Source organism: Trachurus trachurus (genome assembly GCF_905171665.1).
Source record: "Trachurus trachurus genome assembly, chromosome: 7".
In the NCBI taxonomy this organism is placed as follows: domain Eukaryota; kingdom Metazoa; phylum Chordata; class Actinopteri; order Carangiformes; family Carangidae; genus Trachurus; species Trachurus trachurus.
The window spans coordinates 18473834-18501592 of record NC_139901.1 but is presented as its reverse complement, the minus strand read 5'-3'; the positions used below and the strand labels follow the sequence as shown (position 1 = coordinate 18501592).

The window sequence follows — 27759 nt, the reverse complement described above, 5'->3', positions numbered from 1 at the left end:
GTCATTCATGAAAATCGTATTGTACAGTGGAGTTGTTTTAGGTCTTGATTCAACTTTATGATCATTTTGGAGGCTGCAGTTTGTGACCCTGCTGAATTGTACTTATTTGTATTTATGAATTTCATTTATTTCAGTAGCCTATGGGAAGGCTACCTAACCCCACACTGTGTAATGTAATACAGTTCAACAGCACTATTACATCCCACACAATGATCACTGATGAATCAACACTTCTCTTCTAGTCTGAAACAACATGAACATTATAGCCTTCATTCATGAAAGAGGGTGGGAGGTGCCAACAAACTGACATTTTAATGCATATTTACGGGATCACATTTACTTATGTATCAACATATAGGCTACTGTATATGAGAAATTGTCATCTAAGAAGTTGCTCCATTGACATCAATGTACTAGATTGAACAGCACATTATTTTCTATGAAATAAAGAGTCTTTCTTGTGTTATTTGGGTCTATATGAAGGCCACTAGGGAGCACTATAAAAATGTATTTATTTACTTGCCTGAAAATGAAATATTTTGTGTATAACTATTCTGATTTTCAGATGAAATTGATGATCACTACTTACAATACATTATGAGTATTTTCTCAAACTTTGCAACACCGCTGGTATTTCTGGGTCTATCTGACCCGGCCACCACTAGGGCTCTGTAGGACACTATTGTGCTTTTAGCGCAATCAACATATCCAAACAGTCTAACTCCTCCACAAACACCTAGACCCCCCCCCCCCCCCCCCTCCACGTTTACATCCACCCCTGCCACACAAACCCTACACACACACAAGCAGTGACAATATTGTGCTTTCCAGCAAAATCAGCTGATCCATGTAAATGAGGTCTATGACGACATTGTATTTCAAAAATAAGTGTAAAATGTGTTTTTAATAAGTTGAAGTGAAGTTGACTCACACAGTAAAACACAGAATTTTGTGATAACTTTATGTTACATGCTTTAGTCAAACAAAATCGGGTCAATATGATCTGTGAAGGCTGGCGGTGCCGCTGCAAACGAAGAGAGCACAAGGGTTACAGTGAGTGTAATATAGCAGAAAAGGGAACTGCCACAGTAAATTAGAAGTACATCATAACTGTACTGTAGTTTGTACTGTAAATGTATGTTATTAAATGGGACACGAGTTTCATATATTTAATCAGTTCCTTCTGTGTACATGTTTAGTTTTTTAATTATTGATTTCCTCTAGATGGCTTTTGATTGGAAGACAGCACATGGCATCAGACTAAACAGTTGTTTTGCTGTGTTTTCAGTTTTTGGAGCCTGACTTGACATCATCTTCATGTTGCTCTGAACATGGACGTCATTATGCTGCAGTCAAGGAGACTGTCAGATACAAACATCGTTATGATGCCTGAACTGTCGGGTGGAGGCAGGTGGCCAGATGTGTTGAGGTAAGAAAGTAGAGCTTCTCTTCTCTCTTCTCTTTAGCTTCTTCTCTAAAGGGACATTGCGGTTGTATATCGCAACCAACTCAATCGTATTCTCTATGCTGCATTCACGTGGAATCGGGCAGACGGATGACAGCTGCTGCACGTAACGGGATGAACAAGTGTCTGTGTAAAAAAGTGGTCAGTCGGCACGAGGCAAAACGATACACACGTGACAATATTTTGTCATGGTAATGTAGTATGTAGTACTAATAGTATGTTTTACCGGCTTTTTCTCGCTGACTAAAATGACATCCGATTTGTTACCGACTGCCATCTGCCTGACTCCGTGAATGCAGCATCAGTGTGACCCACCATCCGTCCTCACACTACAACGGGGTGATGGTTTTCACAGATGCCACCTCGATCGTTTCTCCCCGAGCCGACTGCTCCGGTGTTTCCGGTGAGTTTCTGTGGTTACTGTAGTCACTGTTCGCTGCCACTGAACGTAAAAGATGGCGGCACAACATGGCAGCCAGCACTGGGCTTACCTGCTCTATGGCAAATTCAAAGCTTACCAGAACACTTCAGTTTGTTGATGGGGGTAATTACTGATTAATGAAACACATACCTTTGAACAAAATAAACGATTTTGTGAATAGACAAGAGAAGCTACACAATGTCTCTTTAAATTAGCAGGTAATAGGTCAACGACATCTTGTTTGTAGTAGTTCATTTTGAACATACCGTTATCTTTCTTCAATCTGAGAGGTGTGGTTTTGGCTGCTGCTTGTTGTGATGTTTTCTTGTCTCTCTGTGTTACTGGTATTTGAGTTACAGTACACATATTTATGGAAATGAAACAGCAACACAACAGGAAAATAGCAGTAAAGTTCTACTGAAGTGTTTTCATTAGTGATTAGTTTTAGTTTTAGTTGTCTGAAGGCAGATGTTGTTTCCCTCAGACAGAGCCCAGCTGGCAGTTTCCAGTCTTTATTGTAAGTTAAGCTTTGCCAACTGTTTGCTGTTGTTAGCGTTAGACTCACCATGAGAGCGCAGTGATCTCTCCTTGCTTAACTCTGGGCAAGACAACAAATATGTAAACTTCACAAAATGTCAAACCATTCCTTTAAAGAGGAACTATGCAGGATTCGTAGCTTAACTATGCTACATTTCTTTTACCTTAATTAAACAGCTTTGGAGTAATTGTGATGGTTCAACAGACACAAACACACGCAGTAATCTGCAATTTCTTGTTTATGACAGATTAAACTACTCAAATATACATGTTGTAACATCAGATATAGTATATAACATTATCTACCACTCTTGATTTCTCACGGGCTTTGTCGTAAACAAATGCACATGGCCAGGAGGAGGCTTAGCGAAACAGTGGAAAAGCGACCAGATTTACATAGTTCCTCTTTAATGTTGTGGCTGGTATAGCAGTATGTAGGGTACCCATGAGAGGTTGGAGGTCATTCCCAGCCGGGGCGAGGCTTCAGGGGGGACTGGGAGGGCGGTAATCTTCCGGGCCAGGATCCACATGGGCCTGTTAAAGTGAGTAGGATTTTTATTGTTTTTTTATACCTTTATTTTGACGGCACAGCGAGAGAGAAACTGGAAATGGGGAAAGAGATGGAGAATGACACGCAGCAAAGGGGCCACCTGGTGGAATCAAACCCAGGTCTGATGCCTGTTTATGGGGCGCCTGCTCTACCGAGTGAGCTATGCGACTCGGTATGAAGAATTATGTTTGAGGAATCAGGCCACACCCCCGTGATATTGGGCAGAACCGCTAATCGTCAATGCTTTGAACAGTGTGAGTGTGTCTCAAAAATGTAGTGATGCTCGTAAACCCCGCTGTTGTAAAGCGACGGGTTTAATGGGCCTGATCATGTGCCCAGCCCCTCAGCCCGGCTTTGATTTGTTCTGCTGGTGACTTTCAATTCAGTTTGCATCTTGCACCAGTTTGTCTAAACAACATTAGACTTTCAGTGAAGTAGGAAACATCTCGTGTCCAGCAGTTAAACTTGTGAAATAGATTCTGGATGTTTCAGTGTGGCAGAATACAGTATGGTGGACATATTTTTACAAAGGAAGCTGAATGTTTATTTTTTATTTTTTGCTAAAAATCCCTTATCAGGAACAAATTACGATTCCAAACACACATCTTAAAGGGATACTTCAACCAAAATCAATAGTTCACCAATTTTCTACTCACCGTCATGCCAAGGAAGGGTTTGGAGAAGTGTCAGAGTCATCAAAACGCTTTAGGAGTTCCAGGGGAGGTCCGGCTGGCAACAGATTTTCATAGAATGGCGGCAGATAATGCTCAGTTTTGAATCGTCGTCCAAAACACACACTATGAAACATCCAAATACCTCCATGCTGCTCATCTGTACTGACCCAAGTGTCCTGAAGCTGCGACGTGAAAAAGTTGTTCAGAAAAAAAAATGGATGTCTGTTTTTAGCCTTGTTGTAGCAGTAGCTCCAAGTGGCTCTGTTGATGTTTGTGTGCATGTGTGAGATTTGCTGTGAGATGTTTATTCATCATTGTAAACCATTGGATGTATGATGTAAACACGGATGAACATCTCGCAGCAAATCTCGCGCAGCCACTGGCAGCTACTGCTACAACAAGGCTAAAAACAGAGATCAAATTAATTTTTTCCGAACAACTTTTTCATGTCGCGGCTTCAGGACACTTGGGTCAGTACGGACGAGCAGTATGGAGGTATTTGGGTGTTTCATAGTGTGTATTTTGGATGATTCAAAAGTGAACTCTATCTGCCACCATTATATGAAAATCCGTTGCCAGCCGGACCCCCCCTGGAACTCCAAAAGCGTTTTGATGACTCCTTCTCCAAACCCTTCCTTGGCATGACGGTGAGTAGATAATTGGTGAATTATCGATTTTGGGTGAAGTATCCCTTTAAACAGTGAACTTGTACATTTTTTGCTGTAAGATAAATGTAGTGGGGGAAAATGCTCAGCCTCTCCCCCTGCATTGCTGTGTAGGGCTGCACAGAGTTAAAAATAAAACATATAGTTCAATACTTTACTTAAAACCTTTGTGCTTGTTGCTGAAGACGATTCTTCATTGCAGACCACCAGTCATGTTGGAGCTTGTAGCCTGTCATCTGGCCTCCTCCCCCTTCGGATGCTGAGGACACACACACACACACACACACACACACACACACACACACACACACCCTCCCTGCAGCGAGTGTTCATATAGGCGTAATTACACTCCTGCCAGAGCTGTAGGAAGTGGGGCGGCTGCGGGTGGGAACAGCGGAGAACTCTCAGCAGGCGGCTGGGAACAGTGCATCGAAGGGAGCTTAAAAATCAACCCAACGGAGGGCCACAGCCAGGCCTAATTACCGAGTGAACATGACTAACGATGAAGCCGCACTCTGGTGGTGCCGTGTCCAAAAATGTGCAGCCCAATCAGCCCGGGTCTCACTCCCAGGTGTATAATTGTAGCTATAGCACACAGCGCTCCCACTGTGGACAGACCTCCCACAACGCTCAATGCTGCTAAGAAATGACGTCTGGAGAATGATGGATCCCCTGCTGCATGGTCCATATAGCTGCAGTTTCCATAGCTGCATGAGTTTTCACTCTTTGCCTGTAACGTATATAATGTTACAAACTGGGGCAGCTCAGTGTATTTGAGCAAAAGAAAAAAAAAAAGAGGTTAGCCATTTCCAGGTGAGAGGTGGGTGACTGTTTGCCACTGATGGCGGTGTGAATGGCTGCTGGGGACATGGGGGAGTGAGTGAGAGTGATTTCTTAAAAAGCGTTTTGCAAGCGAGAAACAATCACTCTGCCCAGTGATGCTCTCCTTAGAGATTACCGGTAGTTGGTTGTGGTGAGTGATGGTAGTAACTCCCCCTGCAATCTTGCTTGCTTGCACTCTCTCTCTCTCTCTCTCTCTCTCCCTCACCATCACACACACACACACACACACACACACACACACACACACACACACACACACACACACACACACACACACACACACACACACACACACACACACACACGCTCTGTATGCATGTCCACAGCAGATCCCTTTGAATTATGTGTTTGTCTGGTTGAATTCTTCAACATTTCAGCAGGGTGTTCAATCAGGAAAATGATAAATCAGAGATGGGGCTCCCCAGGGAGAACACAGCCTCCCAGTGATGACAGTAGGTGTGTGTGTGTGTGTGTGTGTGTGTGTGCTGCACAGGGGAAAAAAACAACAAACAAACGTCACTTTTTATTGGCCAGAAAAAAATAAAACAACACAGAGGAAGGAGGCTGAGACTGAAGCTGTAGGAGTTTGAGGAGCTGTCCAGATGCTGAAAGAGCATCAAGCAGCCTTTCAATTAGTAATAAGAGGCTGGTGGCTCTGAGGGAACTGATGTCATTTTAACACTAGGTGAAGATAAACTATTCATCCGTTACGTGTGACCTAAAGGTTCAGCTTGAACATTTCATTTTGACGTTAATTTGAGGCGGTGCTCTCCTAAACCAAAACAGCGAGAAAGGAAAATTGGACTGGTAATAACTGGTTCGATCTCAGTCCAAAAAAAAATAATTAACCTGTTTTCATCTGTCATCCTAAAACAAAGATGGGAGTAAAACACAAATGAAGGCCATATATTCTGTGCTTATTTATTTTCTCTTAGAGGCTTTTAAAACCAATTTAGACCACCGAGGTAACGATCCATCCAGCCACAGATCAATAGCTTGAATCTGCAACGAGTGTCAGTCGCAGCACAGCATGTGGGGGAATGCAGACAGGGGGGTGGAGTTCAGTTCACAGCTTTTACTTTTCAAACGCTCCTCTGGCAGAAGAGCTCAGTCTTCTTCTCCGCCTGGCAAACAGCAGCGGGGCTGGCGGTGATGCTGCGTCCTGGCATGTGATCCCACTTCAGTCACACCACTCGCCCCGCCGTTGCCGCCTGCCGTTAAACTTTCCATGCTGTTGGCCGTCAGATGGACAGCACTTAGGAGGTTTGCCTGGACCTTACCGCACCGCTGCCGCCGCTCGCCGCTCCTGCTCTCCACCTTCGGCTCTCCAGCTGTTAGAGGGACTCACCGCGGGTCAGGGGAGTTGCCCTGGGTCTCTCGCCTGCACACATGGAGGGAGACGTTATGGACAAAGTGGAGGCAACGGCGACAGTCCGAGACTTCGACTCCATCAGTGGGAGCATCCCGGCTACCAAAGTGGAGATCACCGTGTCCTGCAGGTGAGTCCACTCCGCGGCTGCTGCTGTGACTGCGTCAGGGGTTGGGAAGCTCCGTGCGCTTTGGGTGCGTTCTGCCGTAGGAGGACTGGACTTGAAAAGAGTAGGCAAAGGTGTGGGATAATTAAATATTCTAGTTTTAAAAGCAGCACAGCGATGTATTGTCATTTTCATATGAAAAAGAACCACGGCTCTGTGAAAAAAAAACTTTATGAAAGGTAGATTGACATCGCTGTGTGGGTTTTGCTTGCTGCAAAGACGCATAGCCTACACCTCATTATTGTCTAATTAAAACAACAACTTCTGTTATAATTTTAGATTATAAATGCACTTAGAATGAATTACCTTTCCAGTAATGGGCGGCATTTTACAGACAATACGCTGCAAGTCCGACAGTGGCTAAACTTTTGCACGTTTATTTTTGTCCGATTTATGATGGAGATCGATGCTTTGGTGCCCGTATAGATAGACCCCCTATCCCCGGCAGAGTCTCGTGGGTCTATCTCGCTGTGTTTGTGCATTTTGCGCGCGCGCAACGTCGCGTGCCACAGGAGCCTATCGACCGTCGTGGAGCTGGCGTGCCTGTGAGGTGTCCCCTCGAGGCAGCGTGTCATGTGTGGAGCTCTGCAGCCGCTTGCGAGGCTCCGAAAACGTCACTAGTTTTATTGCAGCAAAGTGAGGACCACAGTTATAGCACCAAATAGTTTCCTCCCTCCTCGTCCATTGGCGCTGAACTGAATCCCCCTGCCCCCATAAACCAGCAAAAACCACGGAGATGGCAAGTGCTTCGGCTGGAAAGGGTGGGGCAGCGCCGGCTGCAGGTAGAGTCACTGTGTCACTGTATACTGTACAGTATGCTGCTGCAACACACTGGCTTTAGAGAGTATAGGTCGGCAAGTACAGTTGGTGCAGTTATAATGACAGTTTATCATGGAAATTGGTGTTAATTTGTGTTTCCATGGCCTCCCCAGTTGTGTGTCGTCCTGCTCTAATCCACAGTGTTCAGCTCTTTGCACCTCCTGGCAGTGTTATATGCATGTAAATGATGCATTCCCATGTGCAATGCTGCTGAAACTGATCCTGTAGCGATTTCAGAAAATAAATGTACATAAGGGCCCCAGACTGGAAATTTAGCAGCCAAACACCCTGCCGCCATGTTTTGCTCCCTCTCATCTGCATTCCTCTTGAAATCTCAGTCACTCAATTTTTTTTTTTTTGGAGGGGGGGGAGGGGGGGGGGGTCTGATTGATTGTGTATCTTCTTGAAAACACGGCTTCATCATTAACTTAAAATTTGTGGCATTGTTCAACAAATCCAGCATTGGTGTTGCCACGCAGGCGACCTTATAACCCATTTTGGATGTTACTTAATTAGTCATATTTCAAAACAAGTCTGTTAACCTTTATGAAGTGGACAGGTGGAGACGGATGGTGCAGCACAGGAGGGTGGACGACTATTTAACGAAGATGAGCAGTTTTAACCCCTACATTGGTTTTCAATCGGATTCTATGTAAAAAAAAAAAAAAGAGGCAAGAGTGGGTGGGTGTGTGTGGCAAGGTTGTACATCAGGTTGGTATATGGAGCTCAGGTTGTGTGTGCGTTTTATCCACTGTGGGGTGTTTTTGAGAGTCGCAGCTGGACTCGTGTTATTTCCCTCCTGGTACACGCTGTTGTTGTTGCTTTTTCCCTCAGACCTTCATACTTTAAGCTGGGCTCCGTGTTGATGCCCCCAGGCACTGTTGATCTGCAGCTCCCTTGTTTGTCATTAATGTCTCTCCAAACAAAGACTTGCTCGAGGACACCGTTTGGTAGACAATAAAAATGCATCCCTGCACTCACTGGGCCTTGGAAACGTTGCCTGTTTCAGATGACTTCAGGTCCTATCTGCTCTTCCTTGTGACTTTTGGAGATTGCCACAGTAGCTCATGTCTAACCTCCGTGGACCACTTCAAAGATGAAGTACTGGACAATTCAACACCGATGAGAGACACAGCCATGCACCTATTCCTCCCACTTTTCAGCAAGTGTCTATTTGTTCCATCCAATTGGAGTAAGCAGAAACAATGGGTGTCATGTGGGTGAGATGCACAGGCTCCACAACTCTGTGTAATTGATTTAGTAAGCCTGAAAGCTCGGAGAATACAGCGCACATGGAAGTGAATTGCGGCATGCAGCCCTACAGGCATTCTCATACTGTAACCCTCTGCCGATATTGCAGCAAGCCCCCTGACAAACTGAAGGGACTGAAGCAGACACCCCTTATCAAAACAAGTGCATACCGCTGTGAGAGCACATTGTTCCCTGTCTATGGTTCTGATTGGTTTTGCTCACAGGTCACCCAGTGAGCACGAGCCCACAGCATCTGCTTCTTGGCAGCAAGAGCTACACTCAGCAGTAAGATGGCTCTTCAAACTTAAGTGGCCTCTATTCCTATGTCTGCCTTTCCCAACGCATGACAGTCGATGTACTTCTGAGGGTCATAGCCAGTGGTCCCCTTGGTGCTTTTAGAGGCGTGAGCCCACCTCTTATATGGCTGCAAAGAGTGTGTTCGTTAGTTAATACTTGAGTAGCTCTGATGAATATTTCATAAGTTGTCAATGCGGTTTGCAACATCATGCTTTAATTATGAGCAAAGTAGTAAATGTGAATCTTGGTGGATTGTGCAATGTGCCCTTTCTATCTCGGCTTACCAGATCGTCTCAGAGTTCCCATGTTCAATGACTTCAGGGAACGTGGGGCTTCAGCTCTGTGGTTCCACTGTGAAGCACACTTTTAGTAATGAATGTTGAGAAAATGTGCCCATAGACAGAAACCACAAAGCCCTCAAAGGCTTGACACATGGATTTTCATTTAATGAATAGATGTTTTTTTTTTCTGTTTCTCTTTGGCACATCACTGTACAGATCCATGTGCGGGATGTCAGCAATGATTTGTAAACGCACATTTTACTGTACTGTAACGTGTCTACAGTATGTGACCAGAATGAGGGAAGAGAATCACGCTGATAAGCCTGACAAAGGTTTACAACCCTTATCAGAAAAGAGCGAGGGGAAAAAGGATTTCTTGCTTCTGACAGATTGCTTGTTGACATCTCATATTTTAGATAGTTACCATCCAGAGAAGAGTGAGAGCAAAGAAAAGAGCAGATTGATTTGATGAAAAGCCCAGATTGGACATTCTATCATTGTAAGTACATGAGACACATTGATGTTCGAGAAAACCACCGGGAACAAAGATGCAGCTTCAATTTTTATTTTATTCCAATTTAAAAACAGATCAACACACAGGGAATATTGTAAATATGCATTGGTCTTTTGAAACATGTCATCAAAACACACCACATGTAGCTATTAAAAAAGAAAATGCTGCTCAAAGCCACCCTCTCTTCCACTGTGCGCAGCCTCCCACCTGACAGCTTGAACATCGAACTTTAATCAGCCCCCATCGCCTGTTTCATCAGGACGAAGACTCTGCTTCTTGTCCATCCCCCTCCTCCTGCTTGTCGTTGCCTCAGAGCTTGCTGTAACCACTCATTTGATGTGATATATTGGTTGGAGTGGCACTGCATCCAATCAATGCGGTCCATAGCTGGGGAGCAGCGGTGGGGGTGGGTGTCCAACCCCGCCAGGCCACTCTGCTCTCGAGGGATTCATTACCTGGTGAAACACACAAGGGGTCACATGACTGCCACCATCCTGTGATAGATGCTCACACGAGAGGATCACTGGTGCACGGGGTCAGTGATTGCTGTTCCCCCGAGGTCAGTCTGAAAACTTGTGGCGTGCCTCTCGATGTTAACCGTTCCTGAGGCGGTCCTCGCACCGGAGGTGGCGGTGTAATGAAATGATCAGAACGATTAGGATGTGTGGCATCGCTGCTCAATCTGTCAAAAACAATTGCTTGAGCAGAGCAATTTGGATTCAGTCTGTGTAGTTATTCGCTATTCGAGTGCATTGTTATGCCTTTGTAACTTTGCTGCTGTTGTCGTCGTGTTAATAGCTGTTGTATAGCTGTTGATCACATTGAGTCTCGGTTTCCCATTCAGTGAAACAGTGTGACCTAGTTTTTCTGGTTGAAACATCCTTTTGTTTGGCTCTGGCAGACAGCAAAGTTCAACCGAACTAGTTCGCATTGTGCAAGAACATAAAATATTAATAAAAGTCGCTCTGAATAGGAGAGAAATTTCAATTTGCAGTGTTTCTACTGTGCTGCTCTTTTCATATCGAGTTCTGGGTTAAGACTGACCTGAGGCGAGCTCGCAGCTTTTATCTTGTGGGATGGCTCATGTCTGTGAGTGATGTGTCGCATCTGTGTTGGGGATCGAGGCTGAGAGACACGAGGGTACCAAGGGGTGGCAGATTTTTTTCTCTCTCTTCCAATTTTGGGGATGTTAAGATTGCAGCAGGCGAGTCTCACAAGCCAATGAAGCAGATGATTATGCATGAACCCCTGACACAGTGAAAATGAGTTTGGATCCCAGACACTTGGCTTGTGGTGGTGTCAGTGTTATTAATATATTCTCATTTGGGATGTATGACAGCAGAAGGGGATCCCATGGAAACACATTTGTGGTCCCATGCCAGTGGTTCATAAACACTCTACATGTTGCCTGTGTCATCTGAGAGTGTTGATTGGACTGACAGGAAAAGTCAAGAGCGGGGTGTAGCAAAAAGAAATCAGAGCTGTCCCTCTTGGCTCAGAGGTATCAAGCTGCTTTTGTCTCTACTCTCAAAGCACCTTAAGGGTCAGCAGAGTGTGTTAGTCGATGTCTGCATCGGGGATATTTGACCTGAAGATCATAATTTGTCGAGGAATGTGGGAGCCGGTGGCAGATCTTTTCAAAGTGTGACACGTTTCTCAGTGACGATTTCACTACATTAGGTTGCATATGCTGAGGGTCTCACACTTGTTGACAGTCTCAGCCAAAGGGCTAAACAAGCTACTCATTGTCAGATTATTATCATGTCTGTAGAGGTATCTGAATTTTGAATTTTTCCATTAGATACATTAGTATTGTTTATGTAGCTTCAAGGGACATTTTTGCTCATGTGGGTGAGATTGTGTGTGTGTGTGTGTGTGTGTCTTCAGTACAAATCAGTGTGTAATGTGTGCTGAAACATTAGGATTGATAAGTATACAATTATTTTTTTACTGTGGGGAAAAGAGCTTATCAGTGAAAATGTGTGTATTATGCAAGATAAACTCAACCACAAGCTACAAAATGAGAAATTGTTTTTGGCTTATGTAGAGAATGTGAAAAAGTCAAACTCAACTTTTGTTTAAGGGTTTAAGAGATTGTTGCTGCCAGTAAATGTTGCACTAGACCAGTGTTTTTCAAACTGTGGGACGGGCCTCCCCTGGGGGGCGCCAGAGGTTTTGAGGGGGGGGCGCAATGTGAGAAAAAGAAAAACATTCAAATTATATGCAATTTTGTAACACACAGACTGCGATTATGCTCTAGTTGTGTGCCATGCAAACAAGGGAGAGCGCAGCACAGCGGGCCTCAGGCTCTGCTGAATGTAGCACGACGTTGGCTGTGAAACTATTCCGGTTAAAAAAGAGGTACCGCACAGTGTCAGGAAGCCTGTAACTTCATATGAACTAGGGCTGGGTATCGATTCAAATTTCAAGAATCGATTCGATTCCGATTCTTAAGATTCAGAATCGATTTTTTCGATTCGATCCGATTCAATCCGATCCGATTCGATTCGATCCGATATCAATTTGGGTTAGTGTCATTAAAACCGTTTTTAACGCAGAGGGGAGGGGGGGGGGGGGGGCGGAGATTCATACCCGTGCAGGGAAGTTACATAGTGCAGTTTCAGCCGACGCGACCCCGCTCAGGCTGCAGCAGCAGCACCATTCATCCTATTAACCATTTTTCTACCATTGCAATGAGTCTGGAAATATTATTTTAAGGCCGAAAAACTCTGCAATGTTACTTTAAGTAACATTCATGGAGGAGAGGAAAAGCCTCAGATTACCCAGTTAGCCAGTACTGCCCTTGATTTAGCCTTGGTCTCAAAAGTACATATCAATGTGTGTCTTTTTGCATTTAGTACAATACAAGGAAAATATAGTAAATCACAGTGAACAACTCCTATCAATGTCAAGCAACATTACAATGTAGTAGTAAATAGAACATTCAGAAAATTTCAATTTCAAGTCATGAATCCCAACCACATTGTCTAAAAAAGAAGGAAGAAGCTCAAGAGCATCAAAGAAACACCTTTCTCCTTTTATTTATTTTATTCGTTTTTTCAGTAACAATGGTGCTCTATGGAATCAAGGACCACAACAATGCAAACAAGAGACACTGAGTCAACTCCAGACTCAGAGCGTCTGGGTGTCAATACAAAATACGAACGCTGCATTCACACGAGGCATGACACAAAAGATGAGACGAGGCCTGAGGAGGAGGAGATCTCCCCTTCATCATTTTATTTAAATGTTGTCTGAATTCTGACGTAAAAAGTCGTGTCTATTGCGTTTTGCAAATCTTTCTGACAACAGTCCCACTGTGCGTTACAGAAGTTAAAGGTCACATTCACAGGGACACATTAAGAGCTACAGTCATGGTGTTACTTGACTTTGTGCAAACATTTAGTTTGGATTTTTTTCATTGGTCTGTCAGGAAAAAAATGAAGCATGCTGCTCATGATTTCTTCTCTCATTGTAAGATAAATCAACAACCTTGATATCACTTTCTCTTACAGCTTCATTATTAAACAGTAGTTCTGTCCATATCCATAAAACTCATCAACAAAGTCATTCATTCAGCCTTCTTATTGTTATGTCTGCTGTCTAAAAACTCATAGGCGTCCTTCAGTGATGGTGTTTATCCCACAAACATTTAGGCCTTACTAAAAAAATTATTAGATCACCATCCTTTGAAGGCATTAAAGGAGAATTTCGGTCATTTTTGACCCCTAAATCGTTTTCCTGATGGTCACCCAGTGTTGGGGGGAGCAAAAAATGTGACTAAAATTGATGCAGGCAAACCGGAGTTACACCATGGCTAGACGGCGCTAGCGCTAGCGACAAGGCTAAACTATGTTTTTCAACCACAACAAACACTCAAAAAAACAATCAAATATCTATGGTACATGACTCGAATCCTTATGACACACCACTGAACTCATATAGTGTACAGTATAAACAGTATAAACGTTGTGTTTTTGCATGTTATCACTCACCTCAGACCGCCGAACTCTGCAACATCCTGGAAAGACATTACTATCCGATCGCAGAGCGCCTTCTCCCCGCCACAGAAACAAACACTTTTTCCTTGTTGTGTTGATTTCTTTACAAAAATAAACGGTCAGAGATATTCTGGACATTACCACTGCACTGCTCGACCATTTATTTTTGTAAAGAAATCATCACAACAGGGCGGGGAGAAGGCGCTCTGCGATCGGATAGTAATGTCTTTCCAGGATGTTTCAGAGTTTGGCGGTCTGAGGTGAGTGATTACGTGAAAAAACTGTTATACTGTTTATACTGTACACTATATGAGTTCAGTGGTGTCTCGTAAGGATTCGAGTCATGTACCATAGATATTTGATTGTTTTTTGAGTGTTTGTTGTTGTTGAAAAAAGCGCTGTCTAGCCATGGTGTAACTCCGGTTTGCCTGCATCAGTTTTAGTCATGTTTTTTGCTCCCCCCAACACTGGGTGGCCATCAGGTCAACGATTTAGGGGTCAAAAATGACCGAAATTCTCCTTTAAGGACACCACACAGCAGGCTGTGAAACATGTTTCACAGCTTACTGGAATCTTACTGGAACAAAACACAGGCACCTCTGCTCATTCCCAGTGGCCAAAATAGCACAAACTACAATTATAAAAGAGACATCTGTAAAAGTGTTGACAGGACACCCCCGCCTGTCAACATGGTTCATCATTACTCTTTCTCTTAGGAATTTTAACCCATTGAGGTTACTGTATATTTGTAAAACTTTTCCAAAACAATGAAAGGTGAGTCAACCCAGTAACAAGTCTGTGAGATGAGTGGATGACAACAGCAGAGGAAACACTAATGTGATGCGACATGTGAGGTGGGCTGTACAACATGGATGCAAACCTGGAATTTATAGAAACACTTTTTAATCTTACATGCCTGATTAGCAGTTTTCATCAAAGTGTGTTGGAGCATGAAACATTATCTAGATGTTTGCCAGGTTACATGTCTATGTTCTACGTTACGTTGTCATCTAGGGGAGACGGGAAGCAGCATAGATAAATGAAACCCATGCAGACAAAAGGGAGAAAACAAAACCAGAGATTGGCCAAATCAGGAGTTTTTATTAATTAGTCCCAAATTGAACTCTGTGTGGGGAGTGACCACACATAATACGAACTGAAAGAGAACTCCTAACGAAGAAGTACACACAACAAGAAGGTTAAGAAACCCAATCACTCTCCCAAAAACCGTCCGGGAGCAACATGCAACACAATTGTACGTAACTGAACCACACACAGATCTCAGTCCAAGTGCTGCTGTTGGCCCACTGGCACTGCTGCACCTCTGCCTCCAGCTTTCATGTGAGGCTTAATAAGTGATTGGATCCCAGTGTGCTCTGTCACAGCAAAGACACACACACACACAGCAACTCTACGGCCATAACAGTGTGTAATGACTTTGGATTCCACCATTGTCCACCAATCAGTATTTAGTAAACTGGATGAGCAACGTGGATGTTTCACAGGGAACTGGCTGCAAAGCTACACCCATGAAAAATATGAGTCAGAAGAAGGCAAATAGGTGAGTAGATGGGGTTTACATAGCTGCACAAATTGTTAGAAGTTGATTTTCTCTAATAAATGCAGGAGGCACGTCACATGCTGCTTGTAGAGGAACTGCGAGCGCAGCCTCCACATTGTGAAGTCAAATAAAATTCTGTCTGATTATCAGATTATCCTGGCGTCTATCGAGAAGCTGCATACGGTATTTATTTCCAGCCCAGTGGGTACACGACACGTCAGGTCGATTAGTGTGCGCGCCTTTCAGTGAACAGTTGTGTGTGACGTGTCATAAGGTGTTGGCGTGGTTACCCCTGAATAGGTATAGTGCTGGTTACTGTTTGTCAGTTTGTGCGCATTGCGATTCTGCCACCACCCACCTGCTGTGACTCCTTTCACCTATACCAAGGCTCAACATGAGGCCACTGCCAATTAAACAGCTCAATTTCTCTGTTTCCATCCAATACACTCATAGAAATCACAGCAATCCCATCCCTCACTAACATCAATTAGTGTCTGGAAGAGACTTTGAGAGCTTTATTATCATGATCGCTATTGAAATTGACCCTGCTCCCTCTTCTCAACACTTGACTGACTCCACGTGGTTTCTTTTCTCTATCTCTGTTTAATGGCCAGTTACTATCACTACTTTAAAGCTGATATACTGTATGTGCGGGCTTAGAAATGCATCACTGTGCCTGACTTGTTCCTATTTGCAATATAAATGTAAGTGTGGTATACAATGGTTTGTGAAGTAGTTGGTGTGTGTGCAGGTTGGATTTTTCAGATTGAACAACGACATGAAGGGAAATTGTTGTGAATTCAGAGTAGCCCATAGTGCTGTGCCAGGGTTATAACAGCCATATAGTAACAGTGTGTGCACCTCCCTCAGCTCCAAAAAAAAAAAAAAAAACTTTCTCTGCACAAAGCCCAGGCTGTCGCAGTGTGCAATTAGCAGTGATATTATTCCCAGGTTGGACATTAGTCACACAGCAAAAGCCAGCCTGAAACACGGAGTCATATGTGCATCCTCATTTATTGTAGTATCAGAAGAGCAGTTTTATGTCTGAGATTCTGTCGGTGCCCGTGAGACGGCCGCCATGGGAGTGCTCAGCAGCAGGTATTGTCGACCTGGAGAGATCCCAGGTTGGACAGAAACTGAATAATTAAACAGATGGAGTGGAAGAAGACACCTGGTGGCATCCCAGTGAAGGTCAGCAGATGGGTCTGTCACTAATAAAGGGAGCAGATTGCTCATTGAATACAATGAGGAGGGGAGTGTTTTGAGATCCGGACAAAAGCAACACCACTTCGCATCATCGCCCTGTCTGTCACCATCCAGGGATTCACTTGTGCAATACAGACGGATCATTTCAAATAATGAAATGCAGAGGTGTTTCAGATTTTATTGGTTGTTTTAATTTGTTAGTTAAAGCAGCACTAAGGAACTTTTCAACCTTCATAAAATATTTTCATAACTTTTGTGATGATACATCGACTTACAACAAGTTGAATGACACCTCTGTCATGGCCTGAGGGGATCTGTATCTCTTTCTCTGGCACTAAGCAGCTTTGAGGAGCATGGTAGGAACCCTGCTCTCACGCTAGTGTTCATGGGAAATGGAGTCTTCCTTCACTTTCACTTTTACGAGTCACAACAAGGGGGGAACAGGCAAAACGGCACTTTAGCAATGGATTATGTTTGTGTTTTCACTTTGAAATGATCCACTGGAAACAGAAACTTAGTTTTGATGTCTTTTGTTAATTTTAATGCAGGATATTTACGGGGCTTCATGCTAGTGTTCATGGGAAATGGAGTCTTCCTTCAGGCAAAACACTACCGCTTTGGTCCACAGGCGCCGCCAAACTCAACCAAAACTGAAAGTTCTTTAGTACTGCTTTAATATTTTTGCGTTTGCGCAGCCTCACACCTGTATCCGCTAACTTTCCCTGTATGATACACTGTAGACACTGTATTGATATACTTTTAGCTAAAGTGCCCCCAAAGGAAACCAGAATGTTTCAGTTGAAATAAATGAATTCCAGCTCTTTGTAAAGGGCTTGTCGACCTCTGTAGCAACATACAGTAGTGTGTATATATCCCCTGTGTGGTTCTGTGACCCCCTCACAGGCAGCTTAAGGTTATATTAGACAAAAAAGTAGACCCACTGACCCCGTGGTGTGTGAGTGGAAAGAAAATGTCTGAGAGGAGAGGGCCATAGCGCAGGAGAGGAAGCGAGGAGAGAGAGCAGACTTGAAAATGCAAACCATCCTTCACTTTTGCTCCTGGACATCTCCCATTGTTTCTAATGTAATATAAAGACTTTCCTTCCTCTAAGCCAGTCAGAGACTAACTTTCAAGCTTGAGGTTGTCATGTCCTTTTAAGAGCCAATGAGGCAGCAGCTCATGCTGGAATTGGCCAGCCGACTTCAAGACTATTTAAAACCACTTTCCACTGAATTAGATGCTATTTCTCCAAGGTGCCAATTATGATTTCGACAACTCTTAAGAAACTGAAGGGGAATTAAGGGAGTGCAGGCAATAAGGCACTGCGGGTGCAGGAATTAATTCCCACATTTCTTGGTTTAATAATCAGTCACGTGGATGAAGGAGCTGCTAAAATATCTCCAGGGATCTGGCCAAGAGGGAGCACATGCTCCTAATATATTCTCTTAAATTAGAGTCCAGCAGCCAGCCATATTTTAGAGGTCAAACCTCCTTCACACTTGGGTTGTAATGGAAACATTTATCAATATTTCAGCCAAACAGAAAACATTTTCAGACACAACCAGAAATGGTTTGTAGGTTGGATTACAGAACACGTACAACACTTAAGTGATGCAAATTCAGCATTTACAGATTTTTCCTGGTGCTGCCTTACTCATTAATTAAATCATGCATAACAAATTACTACAAGTTTAATGCACTAATTAATAAGCAAACAACGCATTGTTGGGGATGAATAGACGGAAAGCTATTAAACTTATTTTTTCCTCGAATGAAATCAAATTGAATTTCTCGTCATTTTATTTGTTCTGCATCTAACAATGCACTCCAGGCTCCGAGTTGTAAAATATTAAATATTTTGGTGACAAGAGGAGATGATTGCTCTTAGAGATTTAATGAAGGTGGTGAGATCAAGAGGAATAAGAAAGGTGATGTTAGGCATTTCCACATAGTCCTAATGATCACAAAAGTGCTGTGGTTTGAAAGGAGGTTGATATATGAAATGTGGTGTGGGTGAAAAGTAGCTCCATCTAATTACTTTTGTCCTACTTTCAATGAGCCTCATCTTCATCAACAAACTTTCTCTACATCAGCTTTCGGGATAATGATCTTCCCTTATCCCACTGAGATTTGTAGACCGAAGGAGTTACCTTTTGAAATAGGCAGCGGTACTTCAGCAAAAGGATTATCTTAATACCCATCCTGCGGTACAGTTGTGTGTTCTCTGGCCATTTGCACAGTAAGATAATGGATTAATTTGTATTTGTGTATAAGTCTGTGTACACAATCATTTCTTCTTGGAAGAGCCCATGATCTGTGAAAACAAAGCTAGGTTGAGCAACTCAAATGCATCATTGTAGAAATGTGAAACGGGATGTCGTGTTTTCCTTTCTCCATGTGTGATGCTCTCCTCCGCAATGAGAGCTGGGATAAGGTGATGGACAAGCTAATTGTCTGAGGGTAATGGATGCCAGACACTAACAGGTGGATACAAAAAGGCAGTTAGTCATGGATGGCTTAGTTATCTCCAATGATAATTACAGTGACAATGTTCCAACTGTAGTCAGGTCAGCCCGAGGCTAATACCCAACGAAGCTGCATCCATTATCCCCCCACGTTTCCCTGTGACAGAAGATTTTGTGTCCAGGAATGCAGAATTACGTGTACATGAATGATGTCCTGTTGCTTGGATTCAGTCAGGAAATCTCATCTATATTCATTGAAATCCTTCTGTCCCCTGAAGGGATATGGGGGATTCGGGGGGTTGGGAGCTGTTGCGAACTGCTTGCAAGTTGTTATTTATCGACTCTAAATCCGGAGCCAGAAACAAGAGGTATTTATAGGCTTTCGCATTTTATTGATGTGCTAATGAGATCATTGATACATCTGGAAAATGTCTCCTGTATGATGTTGACTGCAGTGACTGATGGTGGTAGTGCATAACTACGGTATGACGATAATGTGTTTGATTAGGGGGAGAAAGTGGGAGTGAAAAACACAAGGGAACGGCTTTAATTGTTAAGGAAACACTCAGAAATTCCCTCCATCACCCAGAGAGAAACACACTATCAGGTCTGGATGAGGCAAAGAATAAAAACGGCATGAATAATATTAATGCTGATTGCGGATCTTATCTTGAATGAGTCAATCAGTGAGTGTCTGGCTGCTTGAAAAGATGAGGATCGGTGTCAGGGAGCCAGATAGCTCCTTAACAGCAAGCAAGGTTGTTCCTTACGGGGAGGATGTGGGTATCCTGATGCAATACTAACTTTCTCTCTCTGATTGTAGTTCAGACTGAGGGGAACTGAATGGGAACTGAATGAGTTGTGACTTACATAACCGTTGCCGCTGCACGAGAACACAGTGAAACTCAACAATATGGCACACATGGAGCATGCTTTGGCCCGCAGCGACTGCAGGGTGCTGCTGGCATGGATGCTGAATGAGCTTTGAATCCAATTCAGCCCACGGATGCATACTAATGGACCTGTTCGATGTATTGACAGTGTCATGTTGCTGTGAGTGGTGATGTAAATCCTCATACAGTACAGTATGTACAGTAGCGTGTTGTTGCTGCTTTCTGCTCTCAGGCACCTCACCTTCACGCTGCAGCACTACCTGACTGTGACAGAGCTGATTTTATGTCAAATGTCACACTTTCCTATGTGTTGTTTGAATGTGTGAAGAGGTTTGATCGTAGGTCCAAGCCAAGGTAGCCCATTCATTTCTATGACAGTAATGAAAAATGTTTACATGCAGCACATCCAGTTTGCAAAGCACCAAATCCTCACATTTCTCACACGCCATTTTTGCTTGAGAGAATGATTGATAAATGAAATAATCATTAAATGATTTATTGGAAATCAATTAATCAATTATTTGTTGTCTCTAAAGTGATTAAACTCTATGAGAATCTTTATTTTTCATTAAAACTGTAATTGTCTTTATCGATCAATCGATTTATTGTTTCTTTTGTAATTCTTGTTTTTATGTAAAAGCTCTTTCTGTTTGCTTGAATGAAAAGATCTGGCTTCCATGATTGTCCTTTGTGTGTGTGTTTCTTTTAATTGTTGCAGTTTAAACATTTTCTCTAATTAGAATAAATGTCTGGGACTGTTTTCAAAATGTTTTCTCTGCCCACCCCGTGTGTCCTCTTTGTCCTTTAACTGAGCTTTGCTGTGCTTATTGTTCTGCTCACGTTGAAAAACTCAAGGACAGTGTGGTTTATGTGGTGTTAAGTGTGGTTGTGAATTACTCTGCATTCATCATGTAGCTCTTTGCATATGGTGTTTTATTTTAATATTATTTTTTTATTTAAATTTTTAACCATACTATAATGTAACTTACTACTAAACTGCAACAATTAAATTCAGTGAAATGAATTTAGACTCGAATATGATGCTGATGTGTAATTGTTTTCCTCTCCCACAGGAATCTCTTGGACCGAGACACTTTCACCAAATCAGACCCATGTAAGTTTTTTTTTATTATGCTAATTGCTGTTTAGCTTTTCCTTGCTCAGAATATGTTTTTTGACACCTCTGCTTTTGTGAAGCTTTACTTTTTTACTTTTGCTGAGCTTAACTTTGATTCAGTTTACTCTGCTATTTCAAAGTGTTCCTTCAATAACTGCATATCATTTGCACAGTAATGTGACAACCTTTCCACAGTGTGAGCATTGGAAAGTACCTTAATGCATGCAGGGTATAAACACCAACCTTTGAATACAAATGGGTTGGTTTTGGTGAGACACATAGGGAACTGCCATAAAGGCATTTTCTCTGAAACTCCCTGCAGGATAGAGAGTGAAGGGGGCATTTAACATAATAGGGAGGAGGTTCAAGTCCTTTATACTGGAAAAAATATCACACCTGCCCCGTTTTGTATTCACCTGAAGATGAACCTTGAGCTATGTGACAGGTCACGTAGTGTTCGCCTGCCTGCGCTTCATCTGAAGTCGCAAAATTAAATTGGAATCAGGAGAATCCCACCGTTAAGAAATTGTGTTTTGATCGCCAGGCTTAAATTGTGCTCCAGGAAATTTCAATCTTGCTTCGGAGCCCAGAGTTTGATGCAGTGCAGCATCATCAAGCTTGGCACTTGATTATGCTGTCAGGGTGTGGCAGGATAATTAATGATGAATGTTGTCAAACGGCGAACAAAACAAACACTATTAGAAGAAGTGGGCTGCTTGATTGAGCTTGTTTAGTGACAATGTGTTTCTCTGCCCCCCCGCCCCTGCCCCCCCCTCCCTTTTTTCTCTTCACCTCCACCCCTCCACCTCCTCTCTTCTCAGTGGTTGTCTTGTACACCCAGGGTGTGGAGTCCAAACAGTGGAGAGAGGTAAGAGATCACAGCCGTCCCTCTGTCAACACAACTCAATCAGCCTGTCTCCTCACCACGAGAGCCTGCTCTCTGTTTACAGCCTCCCTCCGCAGACACACACACACACACAGACACACATGCACACACATTCCCCCCGCTCACTCTCAAGGTAAACGCTGCAAGTGCCAATCATTTGCAATTGATTGACCCCGTGGAATATCCAACTGCTGGTCAGCACTGTGTTAGCTATGACTGATTGGACTGATAAAGGTGACAGCAACACGTATCGATAAAGATTTGCGTCTGCGTCAATGTCGCCGCTGGCTGTTGGCCACTGGTCCTTAATTAGACCGGAGAGGCAAGAAAAATGGAAGAAGGCTGAGATTACAGCAAGACAGAGGGCCCCTCTGGGATTATTATTTGTCCCTGTAATCCCTCAGGGTAGACATACACAGAAATGGTTTTAGATTACATCTCAGTGGGGAATACTTTATTGTACATTTTTCTTGTGCACTCTCGGTGTAACCAAAACGCCAGATGGACCAAAACAAAATAAAAATGTAATTAATCCTGTATATAACTGCTTTCTCACAGAAAAACTGGGACTTTACAAGTGCAGAACAGTTTGCGCCTGCTCTCACAGTCAGATACTTTATGATTGATGTTCATTGTCTCCACAAAGAGCTTGGTGTCATGCTGGTGCACAGCAGAGTGTCACAACAGATTTCCAACATGCAAAGGGAAGATTTCAGAGATAATCCTGTGTTGTGGTGGGTGTGGGCTCCTAAAAACAGAGGAAGATTTAAAACAGTTTTTAGTTGATAACATATATTTCAACATACAGTGCAACAATTTGAGAAATAGGGCTTATTTGCTTCCTTGCTGAGAGGCAGATGATTGTGATGCTGTCATCCGTCATGTCTCTATGGTAAATAAGAAGCTAAAGCCATAAGCTTAGGGAGAAACAGGGAGGAAACAACCAGTCTGGCTCCGTCCAACAGTAAAAAATAGTCACCTGTGAAACTCATGTACAGTACGATATATTCTTTATTTCATCTAAAAGTGTAGTACAAAGTGCAAAAAACATCACATTGTGGTTTTATCTGGCTTATGTACCAGTGTCTCTGCTGGTTCTGGTCCAGTTTCTCCAGAGTGATATCACTCTTCTCAACTTATTGTCAGCAAAAGAGAGATAAACTGTATTTCCCAAAATGTCAAGCCATCGCTTTAACAAGCCTCGTCTGAAGAAGTAGAGATTGACCAGGATGTCGAGCAGACGATTCTCCCGGAGATAAAGCGACAGCAGCAGCAGCAGCTCACAGAGGCAGAGGGAACATCATGTGTAGATTTAAGTCCTGACAATGCTGCTAACTCTCACACTTGGTGATTCATTCAGAGAACTGTTGTCCACTTCGCCATCCCTTCATCTTATTTCTATCTCTGTTGGTCTTTGCTGCGGTAACTTCTGTCTTGTTCTGTATGTGCAAATGTGTTTGTGATTGTTGTTTTACTCTAACCTGATGGCGTAATAAAATTCACAGCAGGGACAATTAAGAGGAATGATTGACTGATGGAGAGATTAGTTGGATGCTTGATTGATTAATTGACCGGCTGATTAACTGAGTGAGCTGAGCGCAGAGCAAATTATACTTAAGTCTGATTATAATGTTTGCTCACATGTCTTTCAAGGGCGGTCAGCTCACAGCATAAACAAATAAATCTTAGTGCTGTTGCAACACACTGATGCTCCTTTCCTTTCCAAAGCCAGAGCGAGAGTTTTACTGATCAACATGCAAATAATGCTCCAGCATCAAGTGCGGCGTTGGGAGCGAAGCCTCCTACACCTGTCACCTCTGGTTACGCTGCCCCACCTCGAGCTCACACACCGTGGGTGCAGCTTGAGCGTGTCTCCCTGGAGGAGATAAAGGCCTGTGTTGTTGAGGCAGGGGGCAGCTGGCTTTGTGAGCACCAGAGTCAAGCTGTGCTTTATTGATAAAGCTAAGCACCTCTTTAGCCTCTGCCCTTGTCATGAAATTTTGTTTTTGTTCTTTCCCTAGAGTAGATATGGTCGGTCGGAGCGGAGGCACCTTTTCCACAAGCCACCAACTCTCTGTAATCCTGTTATGAACTGCGAGCCAGTCGCTCACATGAAGACAAATGTTATGGAGAAATTGTGGATTTCATTATCACCTCCTCTTTAGACCTCTGCCCCCTTGAATAATTTTCTTGTCACCATCTGTGGTCGAATGAAACTGTAGCGCCAACCCATCACTCTTACCAAGTAAAGTATTAATCCTCAACTCCCTTGTCTGTAATTACACCTACTCCATGTCTTCCTTCTGTCTACCACTCTCACTCAGCTGAGCAGCTGACACAATATAACCTCCCTAAATTCAAGCACAGCCAGGCCTCTGCACATCTAGTTAAACTCCGAGACACTAATCTTTCACCCAGACGAAGTTTCTGACATCCCAGCTCACAATTTATTCTAGTTAGGGTTGTTGGAGGGGAAGAAGTGAAAGCTGCCAGCACCCAGATATCCCCTTACACCATTTTTTTCCCTCTGTTGACAGTTAATTGCGCTTTCGCAACTCTGGCTTTTCAGGCTGACTGTGTACTTGCCAAGGTAGGAATAATATGTGGAGTGGGAGATCTGTTATTTCCTCGGGTGGCGGTTCTTTGTTCTGGTGCTGATTCGTCTTCCTTTGTTAAGTTTGGCCCAAGACCAAAGTGAATATGCTATTGGCCTCCCGCTGCCGCATGCAGCTCTACTCATTTTGCACAGCGGAGAGAGTTCACCTCCTTTGCATCTGCTGGAGCGGAGCATGAGAAGAGGTTGTGCCCCACAGTAGTTAAACTTTCATAGGCCCAGACACATGGTTTATTTTTGATGGCAGGTTACACTTACGCACAATTCAGCGTGACTGTCTTTCTATTTGCATAGGCGTCCACCCATCAGAAGTATTTTGCAGGTGTAACCTTCCTGTGTGCCACCGCCCTACTGTAAGTCTCTCTTTGAGTTTCACCCCCCACTGGATGTAATCACCGAGGTGTGAGCCTGTAATCCTGCTGTTTCATCCCTTCATTAAGCCTCAACCCTCCCATTATTAATTCACTCTGTCAGGTTATGGTAACATGTTGTACTGGGGATTTTATTTATGCAGCTCAACATCAGTTCCCTGACTTTGAATTATTCATTTTGGATACAATTAATGTGTGTGCGTGTGTGCGTGGTTGCAACACTTTCTGTGTCTGTTGATTTGTTTATCAGCACATCACCTCATCAGAAGATTGCGCTCTGTAACACCGACAAATCCTCTTTGGGTGACTGTGCTGGAAGGTTTCTATTTCCTCTCAGCACCTGGTGTTAGGAAATGGTTTTTCTGACTGTTATCCTGTGAAAAGAGAAAATGAACGTGACCGTTTTTTTCTTTTTCATGTCCCGCCCTCCTCACATCTTGTGTCCATTGTTTTGCAGAGGCTCTGAGAGTGACAGTGGTGTGAGTGTGCTATTAATTAAATGAGTGTAATTGGTCTCGATAAATTGCTTTCCTCAGGCTTGCTGATCCCCATCACAATGAGAAGAGGTGGAGAAGAAGAGCTGACACTGTGTGATCATTGACTTCTGTTAATCAAATCAGAGTTTATCTGAAGCCGTGAACTCACGCGGCTGTCGGGGGAAGATAGAGGGGGTGGGGTGAGGTAATAGAGCAGTGCGTGTAGTTTCTGGGCGACTGCATGATGTGTAGCCCCAAAGCTCTGCTCTCTCATCTTCATCTTCCTTCCCCTTCTCTCCTGGTTCTGATTTAGTTTGGCAGAACAGAGGTGATAGACAACACACTAAATCCAGACTTTGTCAGGAAGTACATCCTGGACTACTTCTTTGAGGAGAAGCAGAACCTTCGCTTTGACGTGTGAGTTATTTCATTTGATCTGGTTCCTCTGAGGACACACACACCTCGGTGTGCGTGTTTCAGATGTGCCGCCCTTTCCTAACCCAGTCCCCCAGTTCCTCCTTTTGTTTCCACCACAAGCTTAACATCTTCTTTCACATTCACTCTGCCTCTTCCTCTGTCTATCTCTTCATCCCCTTGAACCACTTCCCTCCTCTCTTCCCCGACTCTCTCCTGAGGAATTATTCATCAGTGCAGTGTCTCAATAGTCATTTGTTGAAAGGAGATTGGTATAAGGGTGATAAATATTTAATATAAAGTTTTATCCTTAATCTCCCTGCTGCTAAGCAAAGCAAATGTTGGAAACCAAGTCCCATAAAACTCAGAGAGACCCCTGTCCTCTCCTCTTTCACATATAGCTGCCTTTCTCTTCTTGAAAAGGCCAGAATAGTGAGAGGGTCAGGAAGGTGCTGTTTCATTTTGAGATCTCTAAGAACAGAGTCAGGATCATTTTATCAAGAGGAGAGGCGTGCTTCCAACAATCTGTTTTTTTTTTCCTCCCTTCGAGCATGAAGTCCCTGGTGGACTTCCAGGATGTATCCAGGACTGCACTGCAAGTCTCAGAGGATTTTTAGTCACTTAATGAATTCATTAGACATGCTATCATGATATGACTCTGGAACAGGAAAGCAGGGAGTGCATCCCCTCACAATTAGTGTTACTCATTTACATCCCTCTTTTATCACAGAGGTGGGAGCCAGGGTGTACTGAGCTTTAATTACTTTTACATTAAGTTTGACTGGCAGATGCTCAAAACTTTTCTATCCATCAGTGGATGGTATCAATATGATCCCACAGGTGTAGAGCTGAAATTACATTCATACACCATAGAATTACTTCCTTAATTAACTGTCACATTTAGTGCTTACATTTTTTCTCCCCTCGGCCGCTCCCTTCTGCCTCCCCAATGACCCCAGTGTGTGATTGACGGACAGAAAATGTCCACACTGCAACCAGTATCCTGTTATTAAAGTCAGGAGTAATGTGTGTGGTCCTCTGTTGTTTTGCCCTCCTCTCTGCCTCTGTGATGTGTGGTCTCTGTGATTTCAGGTATGATATTGACTCAAAAAGTCCAGATCTGGCAAAGCATGTAAGTGAAGAACTTACATTTTATTATTCTTTGGGTCAGAACTTCGTCTTTATATTCTTGTTTCCCTTGTTATCAGTGCATGTATCTAATATTTAGGTTCTGTGCAAACCAAAGTTTGTGGCATCGAAACGCTGAAATATATTTTGGAATAATGAGTGAATTATGCTTCACATGCCAACCTTACCTTATACCATCTGCTTCAGTTTGTAAAATGCAGAACTTTATTTCTCCAGAGCAATTAAAATTAAAATTTCATTGGCATCTGGCATATCCTCATTACATTTTTCTTTCAAATGAGAAATGAAGTATTGCACATTATTATTATCAAAGCTTTTCAGTACATTTCCCTGTGTACGTTTTAGTCCTGTCTGCAACTTAGATTTTAATTTCCAAAACAGCTTATAGTCAAAACAATATGCGTTTATTTTTTAAATGGAGGCTTTGTCTGAAAGGCACAGTACTATATGGAACATACATCCTGGTAAAATGTATGTTAGTATCATCATCTACGCTAAAAGCTTTGATAAATAAACTCCTACTCATACTATACCGACACATACGGTGAATAATATATTTGCAGCAAATGGTTTGCATACTACCAAAATGTTCATCGTTAACCCGGCTTCTGTCACTGTGATGCTTTTATTGTTCTGTTTTCACATTGTGCTCCATGCTCTGGAAACACAACTGTCTCTTGTGTGAAACTTTCCGCCTTCATTGCTTTTCACCTCCTCCCCTTCACTTTGTTCTCCTCTGAGACTCTATGGCTCT

General features: G+C 43.2%; 1 protein-coding gene across 1 annotated transcript in view; it reads left to right on the top strand.

The window, feature by feature from the left end:
- Positions 1-6538: 6538 nt before the first annotated feature.
- The window catches only part of cpne5a (copine Va), a gene marked incomplete at its 3' end in the record, with an annotated part of 75116 nt that continues 53895 nt past the window's right edge, over positions 6539-27759 (top strand). Inside the window, exons 1-5 of the mRNA XM_083976245.1 lie at positions 6539-6654; positions 21052-21092; positions 21917-21963; positions 25756-25859; positions 26949-26988. Of these exons, the coding sequence (XP_083832371.1) occupies positions 6545-6654; positions 21052-21092; positions 21917-21963; positions 25756-25859; positions 26949-26988 (342 nt within the window). The 5' untranslated portion in view covers positions 6539-6544. The remainder of the gene's footprint in view (positions 6655-21051; positions 21093-21916; positions 21964-25755; positions 25860-26948; positions 26989-27759) is intronic.